The following is a 16,843-nucleotide window of genomic DNA, read 5'->3' as shown; positions in this document are numbered from 1 at the left end:
ACAGGTCACGTTTCCTAACACGGAAGCAGTGCAGTCACGTGATCAGGCTGAAGTCAGTTTTACATTCGTAGTTAAAGTTAAGCCACGTTTAACTACACGAACACACACAAATCAAATAATGTAGCGTTTTGCTCATATTTTCAAGCAGCGTGGCTATTTTGTAATCTGCATAGTTGGTTTTGGCATAAAGATGGATTTAACTCCTAAATCTAGTTTAAAGCACAACTAGTTCACTGGCCACCCCCCTCCCCCCCATGCCAACACAGAACTATCTTCATGCGGTCTGATTTGTTTACAGGCGGACGTAGCGCAGCTAGCTTCTCTGTTAGCTCAAATTCACGTATTTTGCCCGCCTCGCTCACGGTAACATTACCGGTCGTCAGCCATGGGGAAGTCGTTTGCTAATTTCATGTGTAAGAAGGACTTCCACCCTGCGTCGAAGTCAAACATCAAAAAGGTGAGTGTTTGCTATAGTTGGCGTTACTGTTGGAGGTTAGAGGACATCAGATTAGCCTGCTAGCTAGCTAGCTAGCTAGCTATGCTCCCCTTGTATTGCTCATGCTAGCTCAGCTTGATACTTAGCAGGAGCTAACACGGACAGTCTTCATAACAGTCAACTAGTTAATCAAGATACTTTATAGAAAAGTATACTGTTTACTCAGTATACTTATGCCTATACTGTAGGCACAGTTACGTTAGTTAGAATCGTAAAAGTTGACTAACTTGTGTAGCGTTAAACAACGTTTAAGTTGTTGCTACAGTTGATCTCAGCTGAAGGTTTAGTGTCTAAATCATCTTTTTTTTTTTTACCTTTTCTTTTGCTGTCGTGGTCTTCAGATGGAGAGGCAGTTTTAATATCCTGAACAATACTTCATTGGTTTAAATCACAATTTGTTTCTCCGCAGGTCAAAATCAATATTGGTCATATTACGCACGACCTTTGCTCGCTGTTAAGTTTTGCTGCTTGTTTTATTTGAGAGTCTAATGTCAATGTGGATGTCAGTGTTATTTCTAGATGTTGTATTGTTTTATGCCCTCCTGAGTGTGTTTTAGGTATGAAACGTTAAGGGACAGGCTGTGAGCCATCTCTGGTTTAATATATGAGCCACCAGTATTTCTAATGAATATACACATTGCAGCCTTCTAACCATTACCTCAAAAATGCCCTTTAAAAGGAGATGAGATATGTGTTCACATGCTTTGTTCATTCGTTTGCTTTATGGATGCAATTAGCAATGATTTTTCTTTCCTTCAGAATTCATCATTCGGTCTGTAAAATACGAGAAAATAGAGAACGAGATTTTAAAAAAATATAAATAATCCCTCTAATAATCAACCTTCTTCCTTTATCTCACAGGTATGGATAGCAGAACAGAAACTGATGTTCGAGAAGACCAAGCAAGAAGAGCTTATGCAGGCTTATGTGAAGGAGCAGGATATTTACAACAACAGGTGAGATAAATATTGAAGTGCACCACCACTGAACAAAACCATGTCTCCTGAAAAAGATCTCTGTGAATAGCTGAATTATTTTCAAACTACTTATTTTTGGTGTAATGACAATACACACCGAATGAGTCTTAGATTTAAATTGAGTTTTGGAGGCCAATGGAGATTTTCTCCATCCTCCTCCCACTTGATATATTTTTACAGAAATGTTTTGAAGTTCGTTGAACGTATTGTTTTCTCACATCTAGGTTGTTGATGGGGGATGATCGTGTTAAAAATGGCCTCAATTTTATGTACGAGGCTCCACCTGGAGCGTCCAAAGGTGAATCATTGCAGTCATCTGTGCCGAGCAACTGTGATCCCTTCTGACTTCATATTTTTTCCAATTCCAAACACCATTTTTTTTGACAAATGATGGTTAATAAGGTTTTAATACTTGTTCATCTGTTGTTGTTGTTTTCCTTGGTCATTATTGTCTTCTGCACTGAAGAGGAAAAAAAAGAGGTAGAGAAAATAACAAACATATATAATTCCACAACAAGTATGCATGTTGGCCTTTCTTTACATTGGTTTCCGTTCACTTATAACTAGAAGAGTTTACATACAAACGTTGATATTGAAAATGTGTCTGTTTTGCAGGACGGGGAAGAGGAGTACAAATTTGAGTGGCAGAAGGTGGCTCCCCGAGAGAAGTATGTAGTTGATTTTTGTACACAACATTTTCCTGACATATTGACCAACGCTCATCCAGAATTTGCATTCTTCCTTATTTTCAATTTTCTCGTGCAGGTATGCAAAGGATGACATGAATATTAGAGATCAGCCATTTGGAATCCAGGTGGGTGATGATTTTTACTTATTGAAACACACATTCTGCACCAGTGATTCCCAAGGTAATGAGTTAAAGTAATAAGAAACAAAAGGAAACGTATGCCTGTTTAACAAAATCATTTTATTTTCTTCAGATTTTTGCTTTTTTCTGGAGAAATCCAGGTTACTTTAAGTCCTTCATAATCCTGCAATTGAAACGTACAAAGGAAAATGCAAATGTAACACATGTCCATGCTCAAACCTTAACCTGTGACTAAGGATTGCCTGTAGACGGGGGTTTGTTTTTAGTGGTCACAAGGTGAAAATATTGGGGGCCACTGTATTATGAAATACACTGTAAATGAGTTACACATAACAAACTTTCAAAAATAAAAGTTTGTGATGAATTCAAAGTCTAACTTATTAATGGAATGTATTCTGCCTTATAATTAATGGTCTCCATTATTTAACGATGCACAGAGCGAGGTTTTGTTTGAATTATTATGCGAGCATCATTCAAAGTAATGTCTGTTGTTAACTTCACAGGTGCGCAACGTGAGATGCATCAAATGTCACAAATGGGGCCATGTGAACACCGACAGAGAGTGTCCTCTCTACGGGCTCTCTGGTATCAATGCCAGCTCTATGGCCACAGAGGAGGCAGCAGGTAGAGGATATAAAATAATTGTTCCATACAGACATAATGTTAAACATTTACCCCTGCAGTTCTCTGAGTGGCAGTAAAATTAAATGTTAACTAGCTTAAATGTACACCAACTACAACAATTTTGTATAGAACATTTTATTTTGATGTTATTGAATTAAACACGAGTCATTAATTCATTGAAATGAGCACATATTAACATTATCATATAAGCTTTTTGGTCATTTACAACAAGTAATCAGTATCTGCTAAATTAATATATAGATTTATGTGTACGTCTTTGTTTGTTTCCCAAAAACATATTTGTCTATTAAACCTGCGCTGCTGTTTATTTTGCCATGGAAAAAATGGAAGCTAATTTTGTGTATGTGATACAAGCGGGGGAGCCAGAAAGCCACTGTAGTTTTAGTCTATCACGTACTTTGCAGCAGGTAAACCTACTGTATGTTTCCTCCCGGGTTTCAGCTGGAGCTCCGAGGCTTGAGCTGATTCTGAGTTCTGCAATCAGCGAGTTGAGTCGTAAAGTAGTAATGCTAACCCTGGGAGAGTCCAGTTAGTGCATGGTGTTGATGGTGGAGTGCTGTAATGGTCCCCCTCCTGTGCCGGGAGAAAAAATGTAATTATTGTGTATTCTGATTCCCCTAACTGCTGCTTTGGCAGAGAATGATATTGTATGATTTGCTCAGCCGGAAGTGGAGTGAGTTGATTTGATGTCCCATTCTGTTAACAAAGCCGCCCCTGAAATTCCCACTGTGGAGATAGTGGTTGGCATGGGTTTGACATCAATGGGACTCTGAGGCTGTGATTTGTGCTAACAGGTCCGTCGATGCACCCCTCGGAGTTAATGGCGGAGATGCGAAACAGTGGGTTTGCCCTGAAAAAATGTGTCCTTGGTAGGAATGCTACTGTTTGTGATCCATCGCAGGTAATTGTCTGTCTCGCACTCCCATCTTTGCACACATGAAACGATATAGGAGCACACACACCTTCAGAGAGAAAAGACTTAACTATGTCTCTTGTGTATCCGTAGCATGTGGAAATACTGCAAAGGAGCCAGTTATTGGGCCGATTTAAACAGATTTGATTAATAAATTATTTAAGGTGTTTTGCTGATAGAATCAAATATATTTGCCTTTGTCGTATTTATCTTATTGTGTTGTCGTCGTTGTTTTGATTTCAGTGCAAATTTCATGTGTGCACTTTTACAGGAATACGTTGCCAGCGATGAAGAGGATGATCCCGAGGTGGAATTTCTGAAGTCATTATCGACCAAGCAAAAACAGAAGCTCCTCAGGTAAAAAATGTAGCTCACTCTACAAATTTAATGTATAGATTATTATGTAATGTATAGCATAGAAGATTATTTGATTATCAAGCCAAAATTTTAATTGTTTCTTTAAAATTTTGAAATATTTTAAGGCTTTGTGCCGATAGAAGAAGCTGAGGGAAAATCACGATAAATGATATGATGAATTACAAAGTTACTGTGATGTTTTCTCAAGAATTATTCTAAATAAAATAAAAAGTGTATTAGTAGCTTAGTATAGACAGTGTATCAGGTGAAAAAAGGAACATAAATCTAATTTTGTATTCCATCTTTTCCCATTTTAGTGAAGTGTTTTGCATTTACTTTGAACATCCTAGTGTGCATGCCTGAAACTGATGGCGTTTATTATGTCAACGCCGTGTTTGAGAATGCTGCGTAGTGAATGTTTGTGTTCCTGCATTACAGGAAACTCGATCGCCTGGAGAAGCAGAAGGCCAAGAAAAAGAAGAGCAAAAAACAGAAGAAGAAGAGCAAAAGAAAACATAAGAAAAAGCACGAGAGTAGTGACGACTCCAGTGACTCCTCCAATAGCAGCAGCAGCAGCAGTGGTAGTGACAGTGATAGTGGCTCGGATTCAGACAGCCGTGGCAAGTTCAAGAGCCAAAAGAGAAAGAAGAACAAGAGAAAAGATTCCTGTCGGGATAACAGCTCTAAGAGCGAGCGACGAGTCAAGAGTCAGAAAAAGGCCTCCTCTCATAGGAGCAGGTCACCGAGCCCTCACGCTAGACAGAGGCGGCCTGAAGAGGAGTCAGCAGATTATAGACAGACAAGGACAGAGAGGGGAAGGAGCGGGAGTCGAAATCGCAGCCCGGAGAACAAGATCAAGCCGGAGGGAGGTCAAGAGAGAAAGAGACACAACAGCAGGGACAGGCAGAGACCTAGCGGCTCCAAGTCCGGCTTGGACAGAAGTAGGAGCCGCGAGAAAGGCAGGGAGGACCGAGGTAAAGACGGGCGTCACAGTAGAGATGGTGAGAGGAACAGAAGTGGCACAGATGGAAGGAAAGGCAGAACAGCAGATGGGAGGAGCAGAAGCAGGGAAAGGAGGCCACACAGGGAGGACAAGGGAAGGAGCAGGAGTAGGAGCAGGGAAAGGAGGAATGACAGGGAGGACAGGGGAAGGAGCAGGGAAAGAGGAGAGAGAAGCCAAGACAGAGCAAAAAGAAAGCACTGACTGCTCTCACAATAATTGGACAAAACATGAAAATGTTTTGAATGTTTTTTTTTTTTAGTCCGTTCTTTAGTATTCCGGTAACTACACAGCGTCCCTTTTATGTAAAATTGGAGATATTGTGCATGGGTCTCCTTGTTCTCCAGTAGAGGGAAGCAGTGGACAGAAAATACCCAGATGCAGCTCAGCGCTCTCTCCTGTTGTCTTGGACTGTATGAAAGGCGCCAAATTAATTGATTACCATTGGAAGCAATCTGCAGCTATGATCCCTTGATGGGAAAATGTAGGACTCATTTTAACGGGCAGTTGACCACTAGGAAGACTATTTATGTTGCTGCAGTTTTTTTTTTTTAAAGTCTTACTCTCATTATTGTGTCTTTATGGAAATATCGACACTGTAAGCTGTCATTGCTTTGACGGCTGTTGATTCCTGGAGAAAAAAAAAATCAGGATTTTTGTTTTCTGATTAAATTTTAAATCATCATCAGTTTTTTGTTTTTATTTGCGATTGAATTAATGTCGTGGTCAAAAACAACCTGATGAAAATAGAGATGTGGATTTCTCTGTTGATAGGTTACCGTTAGTGTCTCCCACTAAATTGTCATGAAGCACCTGATCGCAAATTATCACACTGATACAAGTGCTATATATGTTTTGTTTTTTTTCTTTTATACACTATGTGCAGATTTTTCAGGCCGATTTCCCCGAATGACATGGCACAATGGCCGTTTTCTTTAAAGCTGTGAAAAACGTCCTGCTGGTTTCTTTTTGCGGGCGTCAAACAAAATAATTTCTGTCCAAATGTCCAGCCTTTAAACACAGCCTGCTCTAAAAGAGGAACAAAAGCAAACCGCTGCACTGTAATTCTTATTAATGCAGACCAGTATTATATATATATATATATATATATATATTTTTTTTTTTTTTTTTTTGACGTGTGTCCAATTTACTTTGCGTTTAATTTTAAATACGTATCTTTTAGCCATTAAATTAAACAATATTCTTCCTGTTAGTCGCATGAATTTTAGGCCTAGAAATTAACAATTTTATTTGACGCTCAGGCTCCGAAATGTATAAAATAAACAGATGAATGTGCAACAATTATATTTTATCTCAAAAACAAATTTACTTCAATTGCTAAATGTGGTGTCTAAAAGCTTAAATTTCAACGTTTTTTCCTTAAGTGTTGCTTCCAGTTTGCCGCTTTATATTTTGATGAAATTCAAATTGGCGATCTAATTTGGTAGTTTTCACTACTGTCTGGCTGCTTCCTTTAAGCCGCTGTTGCACAAAAGGAAATGAAAATAATTTCCCTCTATTGCCTTCTGGTCAATTTAACATCCTCTTTAAAAAAAAAAAAAAAAAAAAAAGAGGGTGTCTGGATGAGATGCTTTTCCCTGACGTATTCCCAGTTCTGGACTCACGCTGTAATTATTCTCCGGCTTTTTCTTTGAGAGTCGGACGCTGCACTGGGTAAGCACAAAGAAGTCAGAGAGCATCCTTGAACCCTTTCAATACGGGGCCACTGATATTCAAATAACATGCAGGCACCGTTTGACTGCGCTGAGCAAAGAGCATTTCAAATTCAACATTTGCATGTGACTCTTTGCCCCTTCTTTTTCTAAAGTTTAAAGAAGTGTTCCCATAACATCTATGTGGTTTCTGGCAACAAGAAAAAAAAAAAAAAAAGAAAGACGCAATATCCTCATTCTCGGTCCATCGATTGGTATGCAAATGAAAGCAGTTAATTTGGACAATTAGAATAAATATTCAGGGCCCTTTTGTCATCAAACCCCCTTGGAAACCCCCCGATAAAGTGAAACTGAACAAAAGATGTCTCGGAGATTAATTAGATATTTGATAAGACACGAATCCCTAATCGCAAATACAAGACACATGGGGCTGCGATGTGCTCCAAGTCATAATTAATACCATTTAACAAGGTTTTCATTTGGGCATGAAATGTTTTTTTCCGGGGCATTAAGCATTGATTTATTCTGTAGGGGGGAAATAGTCGAAGTCAAGGTATTATGTAGGTGGTTTTAAAGGAAGAAAAGAAAAGAAAAAAAAAGCCTATGAGAAGCACTCACGGTTAAAAATAAATGTCTATATATTTTTCCCCCCAAAATTAAAACCTAACACAGAAGCACCAAAATATAAAATCTACATCACACAATTACAGCCTTTCTTAAGATGTTTTAATTACGATAAAATGAAAGTCTTATACGTGTGACTTTATACAGGTAAACATTTATATATAGATATTTTTTTTTTAGCAAAGAAATAAAATGGTTAACCAAAGTTGAAAAAGCTGTGTACATACATATCCACAAAGTGCGTCGAAAGTAAACTCCCTGATGTCCAGGATACCAACACGAATAAAACAATCATAGCCTAACATTTACATGAAAATAACACATAGTTTAGTCGTCAGTATAGCCTACAAGATGGAACTCACATTGTCCAACCAAAGTTCAACAGGTTTCGCGCACCCTTAGCAAACATCCTTTTCATTTTCAAGTTGCCCCTAAAAATTCCCAAAGGCTTTACAGTAAATCACTGTGTTTTCTTTAGATGGATTTACGAATGAAATACTCGTTACACCTGTGGAGAATATATTTTTTAGACTTTGCAATCGCTTCTTGAAATATTTTCTCCTTTTATTGTCTGTCAGATAAGACCCGTTTTCGTTGCTGTGCAGTTTTGAATCTGGTTTCATTTTTGGGCGAAGCCTCATTAGGGCTCGTCGTGAGGAGACGGATCCTTAACAGTGATTCTGGGATTCACCCCCTCCAAAATAAGTTCTGGGGACTCGGACCTCGGGGTCTCCAGGTTACTGGTGTCGGTGTCACTGTCGCTCCCCTTTTTGCCTCCTCCACCGGCCGTGTGCGTTTTGATGTGCTTGCTCAAATGGTCACTCCGCATAAAGCGCTTGTTACACACCGGGCAAGCAAACCTTTTCTCGCCGGTGTGGGTGCGGAGGTGTCTCTGGAGCTCATCGGACCGAGTGAACCTTTTGCCACAGAAAAGCCAGTTGCAGACAAAAGGCCGCTCGCCGGTGTGCCATCTCAAATGCGCTTTGAGGTGAGATGTCTTTCCATAGACTTTACCGCAGCCGGGAATGTGGCAGCTGTGGAGTCCCTTTCTCCGCAGGCTGGCCCCGGCGGGTCCCAGCCGCTCAGCCTCCTGGCAGTTCGGACAGTCACATGTTGCTCTGCCGGAGTACCGCCTGGACGACCTAGACGAGCTACTTATTCCTGAACTGCCCCCAGAAATCATGGCGTTGGCGGCTGAAGCGTCTGTGTAAGTGGGGATGACTGTTTTGAAACCGTCCTGCGTTAACAGGTGCTGACTGGTGGACAGTAGATGAGACGCAGAGGGGCTGATTCCCGTGGAGCTAAACGCCGAGTGGGTCAGCGAGGAGAAGTCCGGGTTGTAGCCACTCAGCTGGGAGTGGATGGCTTGAGGCGTCCCAGAGTGCAGCGAGGTCTGGAGGGTGCCCGCGGGGTTCTGGACATCGAGCCACGTCCCGGGGTTCGTGTGGACGTCCCACCACGAGGACGCACCGTTGGCAACGTCGCCGGAGATGGTCGAGTGGAAACCGGACTTGTACCACGACTCGTACGGGTGCGCCATCCCCACCCGCGGGTACAGAGTCTCTGCTGATGTGTGGACTTTGGAGATAAACGCTGACTGTCCGGGCTCTTGGGATGTGACGCTCGCAGAGTTGGAAAACAGACCGCTGTACTCTGTGGAAAACGCAGACGAGGTCGGGGAGGTGGAGGCTAAGCAAAAGGCGCTGTTGCCTGTGCCACTGGTCGGTGTTAGTCCTGTCGACGCGCGGCTTGTTGCTACCGTGAAGCCGGGCAGACTGGATCCCAAGTTGCAGCTGGAGGAGGATCTTTTCCACGGGTGAAATCCACCTTTTGAGAAAGCGCTCGAGTCAGGCAAAGTTGTAAGAGGACTGGTGTTGCCAATTTTGTTGCAAGTTGCAGCCAGCATAGCTAGAGGTGTAGTTCCAAACCGTGGCTCTTCCTGAAAAACACACCAAAAAAGTTTTACCTTAAACGGCGAATATTGCTTAAAGACTTTTATGACAGACGACAGATTCACAACAAAACTGCACTTAAATAAATATATTCTAGTAACATCTGTAATTATTAAAAGTACAATTTTAGTGGAGATAAACGTGTCTGTAAGCGCACAACAAATAAATCAAAACATACAAGTAATAACATTTTACAAACTTTCTCAGCGCCTGGTGTCTGCTGTTTACTTACAATGAGTAAAAAAAAAAAAAAAACACCACAAAGTTTGGTCAGCTCCGGATGCCTCCGAGCTCTATCGCCATTCAACGATTTATTTTTTTAATAACAAATAACAACCGAGCCAAGTAATGTAGGTGATAAATGACCCAGGAGTGATATACACCTAAAAGGTGAGCCTGTTCATGAAAGCAGCAAACACTTTTCGTTGCAGCCTACAATAACTTTACGCACAACTTTTACGCATCGACACAAAGCCGGACTCACCCCAAGTATAGACGTAGCCATATCCAGGGTCTGTGCTGTGATGAGAGTGCTCGCGATTTCAACGCTGTACGGCTCCAATTTGATCCAGACTCGCCGTGTTTGACTCGGGTCACACGGTTTCTCTCTTGGCTCGCAGCTCCCAACACTACCTAGTTGTAGAGAGCGTGTTCTTTGAAGTACAGCTGGTGAGGACGCGCAACCAATCTCATAGCTGCATTCCTGGCTGAGGATGAAGTCAGCCAATGAGAGACCCGACCGCAGACAGAAACACCAAAAACCCCGCCGTCAATCATCTGTTGTGCAGCCTCTGCCCAGACTGTCACACAAGACAAGATTTGGTGTTTTTTTTTTTAATGCATACAGTTATTTTTATGTATTCTCACACGAAGGCTCAATGTGTCCTTTCATTGCAGAATTGAGTTCACACGTCAGTTCTCCAAGAGGTAAGCTTTTCACTAATTTTAAGGTGTTTGTGGTTCGTGGTGACACTGTAGCTCCAGGTTGCCCTTCTGATTTATAATATTCAGATCATGCGCAACACGTCATTGAGAAATTGTTGCTATTTAAGCACATAGTATCCTGAACAATATGAGAAACGCTGCTGCTGCTGCTGCTGGTGATGATGATGATGATGATGACTTTATGAAAACAGTCGGTAGCCGGTGTTTGCTGCTGCGTGTCAGGCATGGTACAGTTAGTGCACGCATGGGGAAACCACGGATGCTATAAGCTCCATCCTAAAATTTTAAAGTGCTGGTTTACATGTTAGCAAATAACAGATGGATTAAGTTGAGTGAAGAAGTCCAGAAACGGGCCTGACAGCGCAGACCTCGCGTCTCCGACCGCGGTTATTTATGGGCTCACTTAATAAAACTGGATACATGAAGAAAAGCAGATATTATGTCTCGTTATTGTGCAACCGTTTGTTTACTTCCAGCCAAAATTTACGCGCGCCTGCGCTCGTGCGTGTGGCCGTGTTCGCGCGCGGCCGTGGTGCCGTACCCCCCCCCCCCCCTCCTCCTCCTGCTTACTTGTGGGGGGTGCAGGTGAGAGGTTAATTAAAAATGACAGCTCGCTTTATCAGCGCGTGTAGTAGATCTGTTTTAAAAGACAAGTGTTTTATGGGCGGAAAAAGTTTGAGCATCCAGTGGCTGTAAGAGCGCCAGTCCTCTCCATTAAAATGATTTAACAGGAGGCACCATGCCTGTCTTCTACCTGAGAAATAAAAGCGAATGCCACCCTGATCACTCATTTAATTAAATTGACAATTAAGAGGATGCCGTGTTTCAACATTTTTCCTATACTCGCTGCTCTTATTTTATTTTTTTTTCTTCTCCTAATATCACAATTCAGTGAGTCCGCGTCGTCCATAGCTTGTTAAAACGCTCAGGGATAATGGCATAATGTAAAAATGACCTGCTCTGACGTGAATCATCATCCCTCTAAAAGTTAAAGCAATTTTCCAGAGAAAGGCTTGACCGAAAGATGCGTCTTACAGTATTCAAAATGGGCAAATAATGCTCCATTATAGTGTGAATGCTGCCAGTCAACACAGGCGCAATTTGTTCAAATACTCTTTTTGCTTTAAAACCCACCTTTGGAAGGGTGAATAAAAATCAGTCTCATCAAATACCGAGCGCTGCCAAGAAAATTGAATCATTTCTGCAATCATGACAATTTGGCAGAGTGCTGTTAACGGTATTAAATGTCTATTCTACATAAACAAAGTTGATTGTTGCTCAAGAAGTCAAATTAATTCGAGCGTTAAATGAAAATGAACGCAGCACCAAGGACGCGTCTTTATATCATACTTTAATATTACAAAATATCAGACAGTACATTTATCTTTCAATTATATTCACAATTATTTTTTTAAAAAACACTGATTTAATCGACACTAATAATGCATTGATATTACAGCCTTCTGTCCTTCAGTTAAAATGTTAATATTCTTGTGTCCATGATTATTTGTATTATGTCTTAATATGGAGCAGTGTGGAATAATGATGCTAACAAAGAACTCTGAATAGAAATCACAGAATCTTTATGCACCAATAAATGTACTTGTCCTTTTATAAACATTGGCTTAAATTCATATGGAGGGAAATTTATTTGTCACATTAACCTAGAAAAATAAAATAACAGAGATTTTTCAGATGGTGTTTACTTGGGACAAAAGGGGCGAACATGATCTTGCCTTGTCATTCAAGTGAGAATTTTGAGCTGAATCTGTAATTCTGGACTCCATTCGTGAGCACTTCTCTGTGGCAATTAGGAGGCTATTACAAGCCATTAGATTGATCAATGTACCTTAAACAATGGGAATGATTTATTTGGTCGAACAAAACGCTCTGCATCTATTGTGATGAGTCTAAGTGGGGGTGCATCCATCAACAAAAGATAAATGATTAATTCAGACCTATTCATTTAAATTCTTTCTACAAAGGCACCCTCACTTGCCTTAAATCCAGATTATTAGAGCCTCATTTTCTGCATGTTAAACCAGACAGGCTGCTGGATTGGGCGATGGTTTTTGGTTGTGCCCCTGTGTGCTTTAATTTGTATTTCTGCTGGGGGAAGTTTATTTGAGGACATTTAACTAATTGTGGTAATTTTGTGTGCTCATGTGGCTACACCTGTTTCTCTCAAAGGGGGCTGGAGGAAACTTACATTTCTGTGTTGCTGAAGCTGTACATTGTTGTCTGATGATTACATTTGTATCATAATAGATCAGAGGAAGCTCATTGAATAGGAAGTATGAAGATGTTCTCAAGATGCTGTTACTTAGCACAACTTCATTTTCTTACAGATATTTTTGGGTTACAATATTTATAGTGTTTTGTATTGTTCCCTTGTAAAATGCAAAAAGTGATGGTAAAAAAAACCCCCAGCATTTATTCTTTTTTATTTTCTTATGGGAGGATTGAAATAACAACGTCTGTGTCTCATCTTCCGTTGCCCATTAGTTTGTTTTATTGCTTGCACTTTAAGGTTTTTAGTTTATTGTGGTGGCAGGTAAATAGAGACCAGAGCAAGGAAATATAGTTTATATACATTAAAGTGCACTGTGAAATAAACTGTGCGGCAGTAAGGATTCATTGCTGCAGGGAGTCGATAAGCTGTAAAACAAGGGGAAATGGCAACGTTTCTCAGACGTGTCAGCAGAGAGACGTAACTTGTGGATGCCTTCAGTTAGACGACTGTCAAGACAGATGAAACAAGTGTTAAAAAAAAGCAGTCTGCTGTTGACAGCATATTCAAGCCTCTGATAAAGACTAACTACACTTTCAATGCACACTGTCCAACTGTTCCATGCAACTTGATCTTACAGCAGCTCATCAACCTGCATCGATAGTATCGACAGCCAAATTTGGAAGCACAGGTCAGCTTGCCAGCGTACAGTGTCAACTTTCATTTCCAGAGGCTACGTGTTCTATTTTGAGCGCAGGGAGTGAGCCAGTTGAAGTGCAGTCGACTGGTTACATTTGAGGACTTAGCTTAGCCCATTTTCTGTCAATGAATGTGTTTTTTTCTCTGAGTTGGTGAGCTATTGTGGAAGTCAGCAAAAACGTAACCGTGGGAAATGGCTCCAAAGAAGGTGCACTTTTTTGGGGAACAGCCTCATTGGGGAAAAAAAAAAAGGAGCTTGCAATGTAGATTATGTAATGGCAAGAGTTCATTCTGACTGCAGACATTTCCACATTGTCTTTAGGGAAAAGGGGATGATGCATCAAAGCCGCCACCGCTGATTGGAAGGTTTGGCACCTCCTTGAAAATAGGAATTGTTGGCCTGCCCAATGTTGGGTAAGTAAGAGGTTTTTATTTACATAGATAGTGTCGCCTTCTCCCCATTCACACTGCATGCAGCAGCATGTGCTCCGTCCACATCTGAACCATGTCTGTCTGCCATGACGCCATAAATATAAACGTACTCTAGGGCAGCATGTAAGCCGAGTACAGTAGAACACATGGCTGGAGAGTAGAAATTAAATTTAAAGAAACACTCTGGATTTAGATATACAGGCAACTTCAGACTTCATTTACATTTTTGGCAGGAGTTGCTCAAGTTTCTCCAAAAGTATCTGTGGAAAAAACAACCTGAGGAGTGTTAGTAAGGCTGTTAAATGTGTGCCTCCACTAGCCAAGGATCAAATCCTACAAGAGCTTTTGATCCTGTGTCTTGCCCTTACCTGCATCTTAACTTTCACCCTAAACGAAAGTGTGTTAGCTGCCCAAATTTTTACAAAATGCTTCAAACATCCTCTGTTTTTGAGGCTGTTATAGCAGATGAGTGTCAGGATTGAAGGCAAACCTTTCACTTTGAAGAGTTGTGATACGTCAAAAACCATAGTTGTAATAAAGTAGTTAAGGTTCTGATCATTTTACAATAAATATATTCGCATTTGGTATTCTGTCACTTTGAATTTATGAATGTGGCTTTTACTATTAAAGTAGCGTTTTCAATTCTTTGTGACATCTTATTGATAAGAAGGTGTCAAGATCCATCTGCATTTTAATAAACTGAAAGAAAACAAGGAAAAATGAACCCACCACGCTAGTATGAATACAGAGAAGAATGTCAAATGAAAGCAATAACAAACCCTGTTGTCCATTCGTTTTAAATACCCACTTATCACTCATCATTGCATGCACTGGTCAGAGGTCACATCCTAGACAGCTCTCCAGACAACACACTGCACACAGTCAAACACAGTCACAGATCACATTCACATCTCGGGCAATTTAGCGTTTCCAGTTCAGCTAACCTGCATGTGTTTGAAGTGGCCTGAGCCGGCCTGAGCCACGCTGCAGGCCGGTTTTTGCTGTAGATTCAACAAATCATACGACTCTAATATTGACAGACAGCACATTTACTTCGACAAGTGCAATAGATTTTCGTGAATTGGCATGAACAGCATCATAAAATTACTCTGTCGCGTGGCTCTGTATTCTTTTTCATTCATCTAATTTTGTCCATTCAAACTTTTTTTTTTTGCGTGAATAGTTTTGATGTGCAAAACAAGCTTTGGTGTCTCACGGTTTAAGATAATCCTAAACTGTTTAGCACAGTGAACTAAAGGAATGCAGGCTATAACCCAGTGAAATTTGTAGTTTCTTTTTAAATCATTTTCAGTCGCAGGATGGAAAAGGGAGCCCCTGCTTTTGTCTCCTACTTCTATATTAAGAGGTGCTATTATAGGAGGGGAGGAGCGGGAGGGTTAGTGGTTAGGGTGTGTTTGAGGATATATGTTAATTTAGTTCACATTGAACGGTGAAATTAAAGAGATGATACCTTAAAGACAAACTACTAAAGGCACAGATGAAGGAAATGAAGAGTTTGTAAAAGTATTTTACAGTTGTGTTCACATTCTTGTTTGTCAATAAACGTGTGATTAAACACAATGAATTGATGTGTAGAGCGATAGTATGTGAGGTAGTTCAGCATGGTGCATTCACTCGAAGTAGGACACAGGCGACTGACTGAATGGTGACTGTGCGTCACTTTGAACATTTCTCTGAAATATGAACCCGTTTTATGACAAACAGAGAGTCACAGACTTACTCAGCCTGTGAGAGATTTTCTTGGTGAGGTCGACAGCTTGACAAGAGTCTGCACCACATGGCTGCAGTGTGTGTTCGGAGGCTGACACTGTCTGCATGTCAAACCTGGTCAGACAAATCCACCTTGTCAACATCCACGAGACCTTCAGCAACTTCGGTGACAGAGCGTAATCACAGGGCAGACCCTACGTGACTTACCTCTAGCCCCCTTTGAACTACTGGAAGGGCGGCCGTGATAGGTTATCTTCTGTTCGGGTGACAGGTTCTCATCTTTTTGCAGCTCCTTAAAACATTTTCGGAGTCATTTTCAAGAGACCTGTTTTGTAAGACTTGAAAACTGCAGCATTTGAAGGGACAGTAAGGCCTATGATGTTTTCGACGTTATCCACTTACTGTATCAGATGATTGAACTTGAAGCCACAGCTACTATTTAAATTGATTCTAGACAGGATTCTATATATTTAGATACTGAATACTGATAATGGAGAATGAACATATTGATTCGGTTTTGCATTTTAGAAGAAATGGGTGCGTCTTCACATGTGCTGCGTCTTCACTGTTATGCCAGATTTTGGAGCTCATTGAACAAAGATCCAACTCTTTGGTATCCAGTGTTTTCATTTCTTACCCCAGTGAAACCACAATTTCTTCCTGGTGTAAGAAGAAGAACCCATTGAGGTTGTGGCCTGCCATACCACATTTGTGTCAAAGTACAACTTGTCAGCCCTCCTATGGTTTCTTCACGAGTGAACCATGTTCAGATGCCAGGCTGCTGTTAGTTGGGTGTAACTGACCATTCTTCATACACATGGCAAGCTTGAGTGTTAGTCAGCGACCCTTGTAGCTATTTCAACACTTAGATCAGCACATGTTCTATATACTGCCATATTCTTTGCTTAAAGGCACAAAAAAACTCAATTTTTAACCCCTTACTGGGGCATACTGCGCAGTATTCACAATATATGGACGAACTGTCTCAAGTCATCCTTAAAACTCTCCTCCAGGTCAATTTCAAAGGTACCTGCCTTTTGTCTGGTGCATTAGCTCAGTTTGCTTTGCTGAGACAGCATATCTGTCGCAGATGTAAAATTACATGAGCTCATTAGCCAGCTTACATTTGCACTTTTCATTTACCTGCAGTAGATAGGCAGTGAGAAACAATCTAACGGTGACATGATTAAACTGAATTAGGCAGCATTTATGAAGATAATCAAGATCAAATGACGATTAACAAGCCATTCAACAAAAGACTCTTCTGAAATGAACTGTTGTTAACACAAATGTCAACAATTACGAGGGTCCTGTCATTTATCAGAACCATAGATCCATTT

General features: G+C 40.8%; 3 protein-coding genes across 3 annotated transcripts in view; 2 read left to right on the top strand and 1 right to left on the bottom strand.

Moving 5' to 3' along the window:
- The first annotated feature begins 309 nt into the window (after window positions 1-309).
- On the top strand, window positions 310-5,902 carry cir1 (corepressor interacting with RBPJ, CIR1). Its single transcript, XM_070838651.1, has 10 exons — window positions 310-457; window positions 1,358-1,452; window positions 1,698-1,771; window positions 1,940-1,953; window positions 2,089-2,141; window positions 2,239-2,287; window positions 2,806-2,926; window positions 3,742-3,848; window positions 4,132-4,217; window positions 4,656-5,902. Exons 1-10 carry the CDS (start codon window positions 386-388, stop codon window positions 5,419-5,421), a joined length of 1,437 nt encoding a protein of 478 aa, XP_070694752.1. The 5' UTR covers window positions 310-385; the 3' UTR covers window positions 5,422-5,902.
- A 2,116-nt stretch (window positions 5,903-8,018) lies between these two features.
- On the bottom strand, window positions 8,019-9,971 carry sp9 (sp9 transcription factor). Its single transcript, XM_070838450.1, has 2 exons — window positions 9,951-9,971; window positions 8,019-9,453 (listed from the first exon to the last, which is right to left on the bottom strand). The coding sequence occupies exons 1-2, from the start codon at window positions 9,969-9,971 to the stop codon at window positions 8,155-8,157; spliced, it is 1,320 nt and encodes a 439-aa protein (XP_070694551.1). The 3' UTR covers window positions 8,019-8,154.
- A 3,438-nt stretch (window positions 9,972-13,409) lies between these two features.
- The window catches only part of LOC139208380 (obg-like ATPase 1), a 40,954-nt gene continuing 37,520 nt past the window's right edge, over window positions 13,410-16,843 (top strand). Inside the window, exons 1-2 of the mRNA XM_070838043.1 lie at window positions 13,410-13,548; window positions 13,663-13,754. Coding sequence (XP_070694144.1) covers window positions 13,534-13,548; window positions 13,663-13,754 — 107 coding nt within the window. The 5' untranslated portion in view covers window positions 13,410-13,533. The remainder of the gene's footprint in view (window positions 13,549-13,662; window positions 13,755-16,843) is intronic.

The sequence above is a fragment of the Pempheris klunzingeri genome, chromosome 10 (genome assembly GCF_042242105.1).
Source record: "Pempheris klunzingeri isolate RE-2024b chromosome 10, fPemKlu1.hap1, whole genome shotgun sequence".
NCBI lineage: Eukaryota > Metazoa > Chordata > Actinopteri > Acropomatiformes > Pempheridae > Pempheris > Pempheris klunzingeri.
Note: the sequence above shows the minus strand (reverse complement) of the source record. Positions and strands in the feature narration are given on the sequence as shown.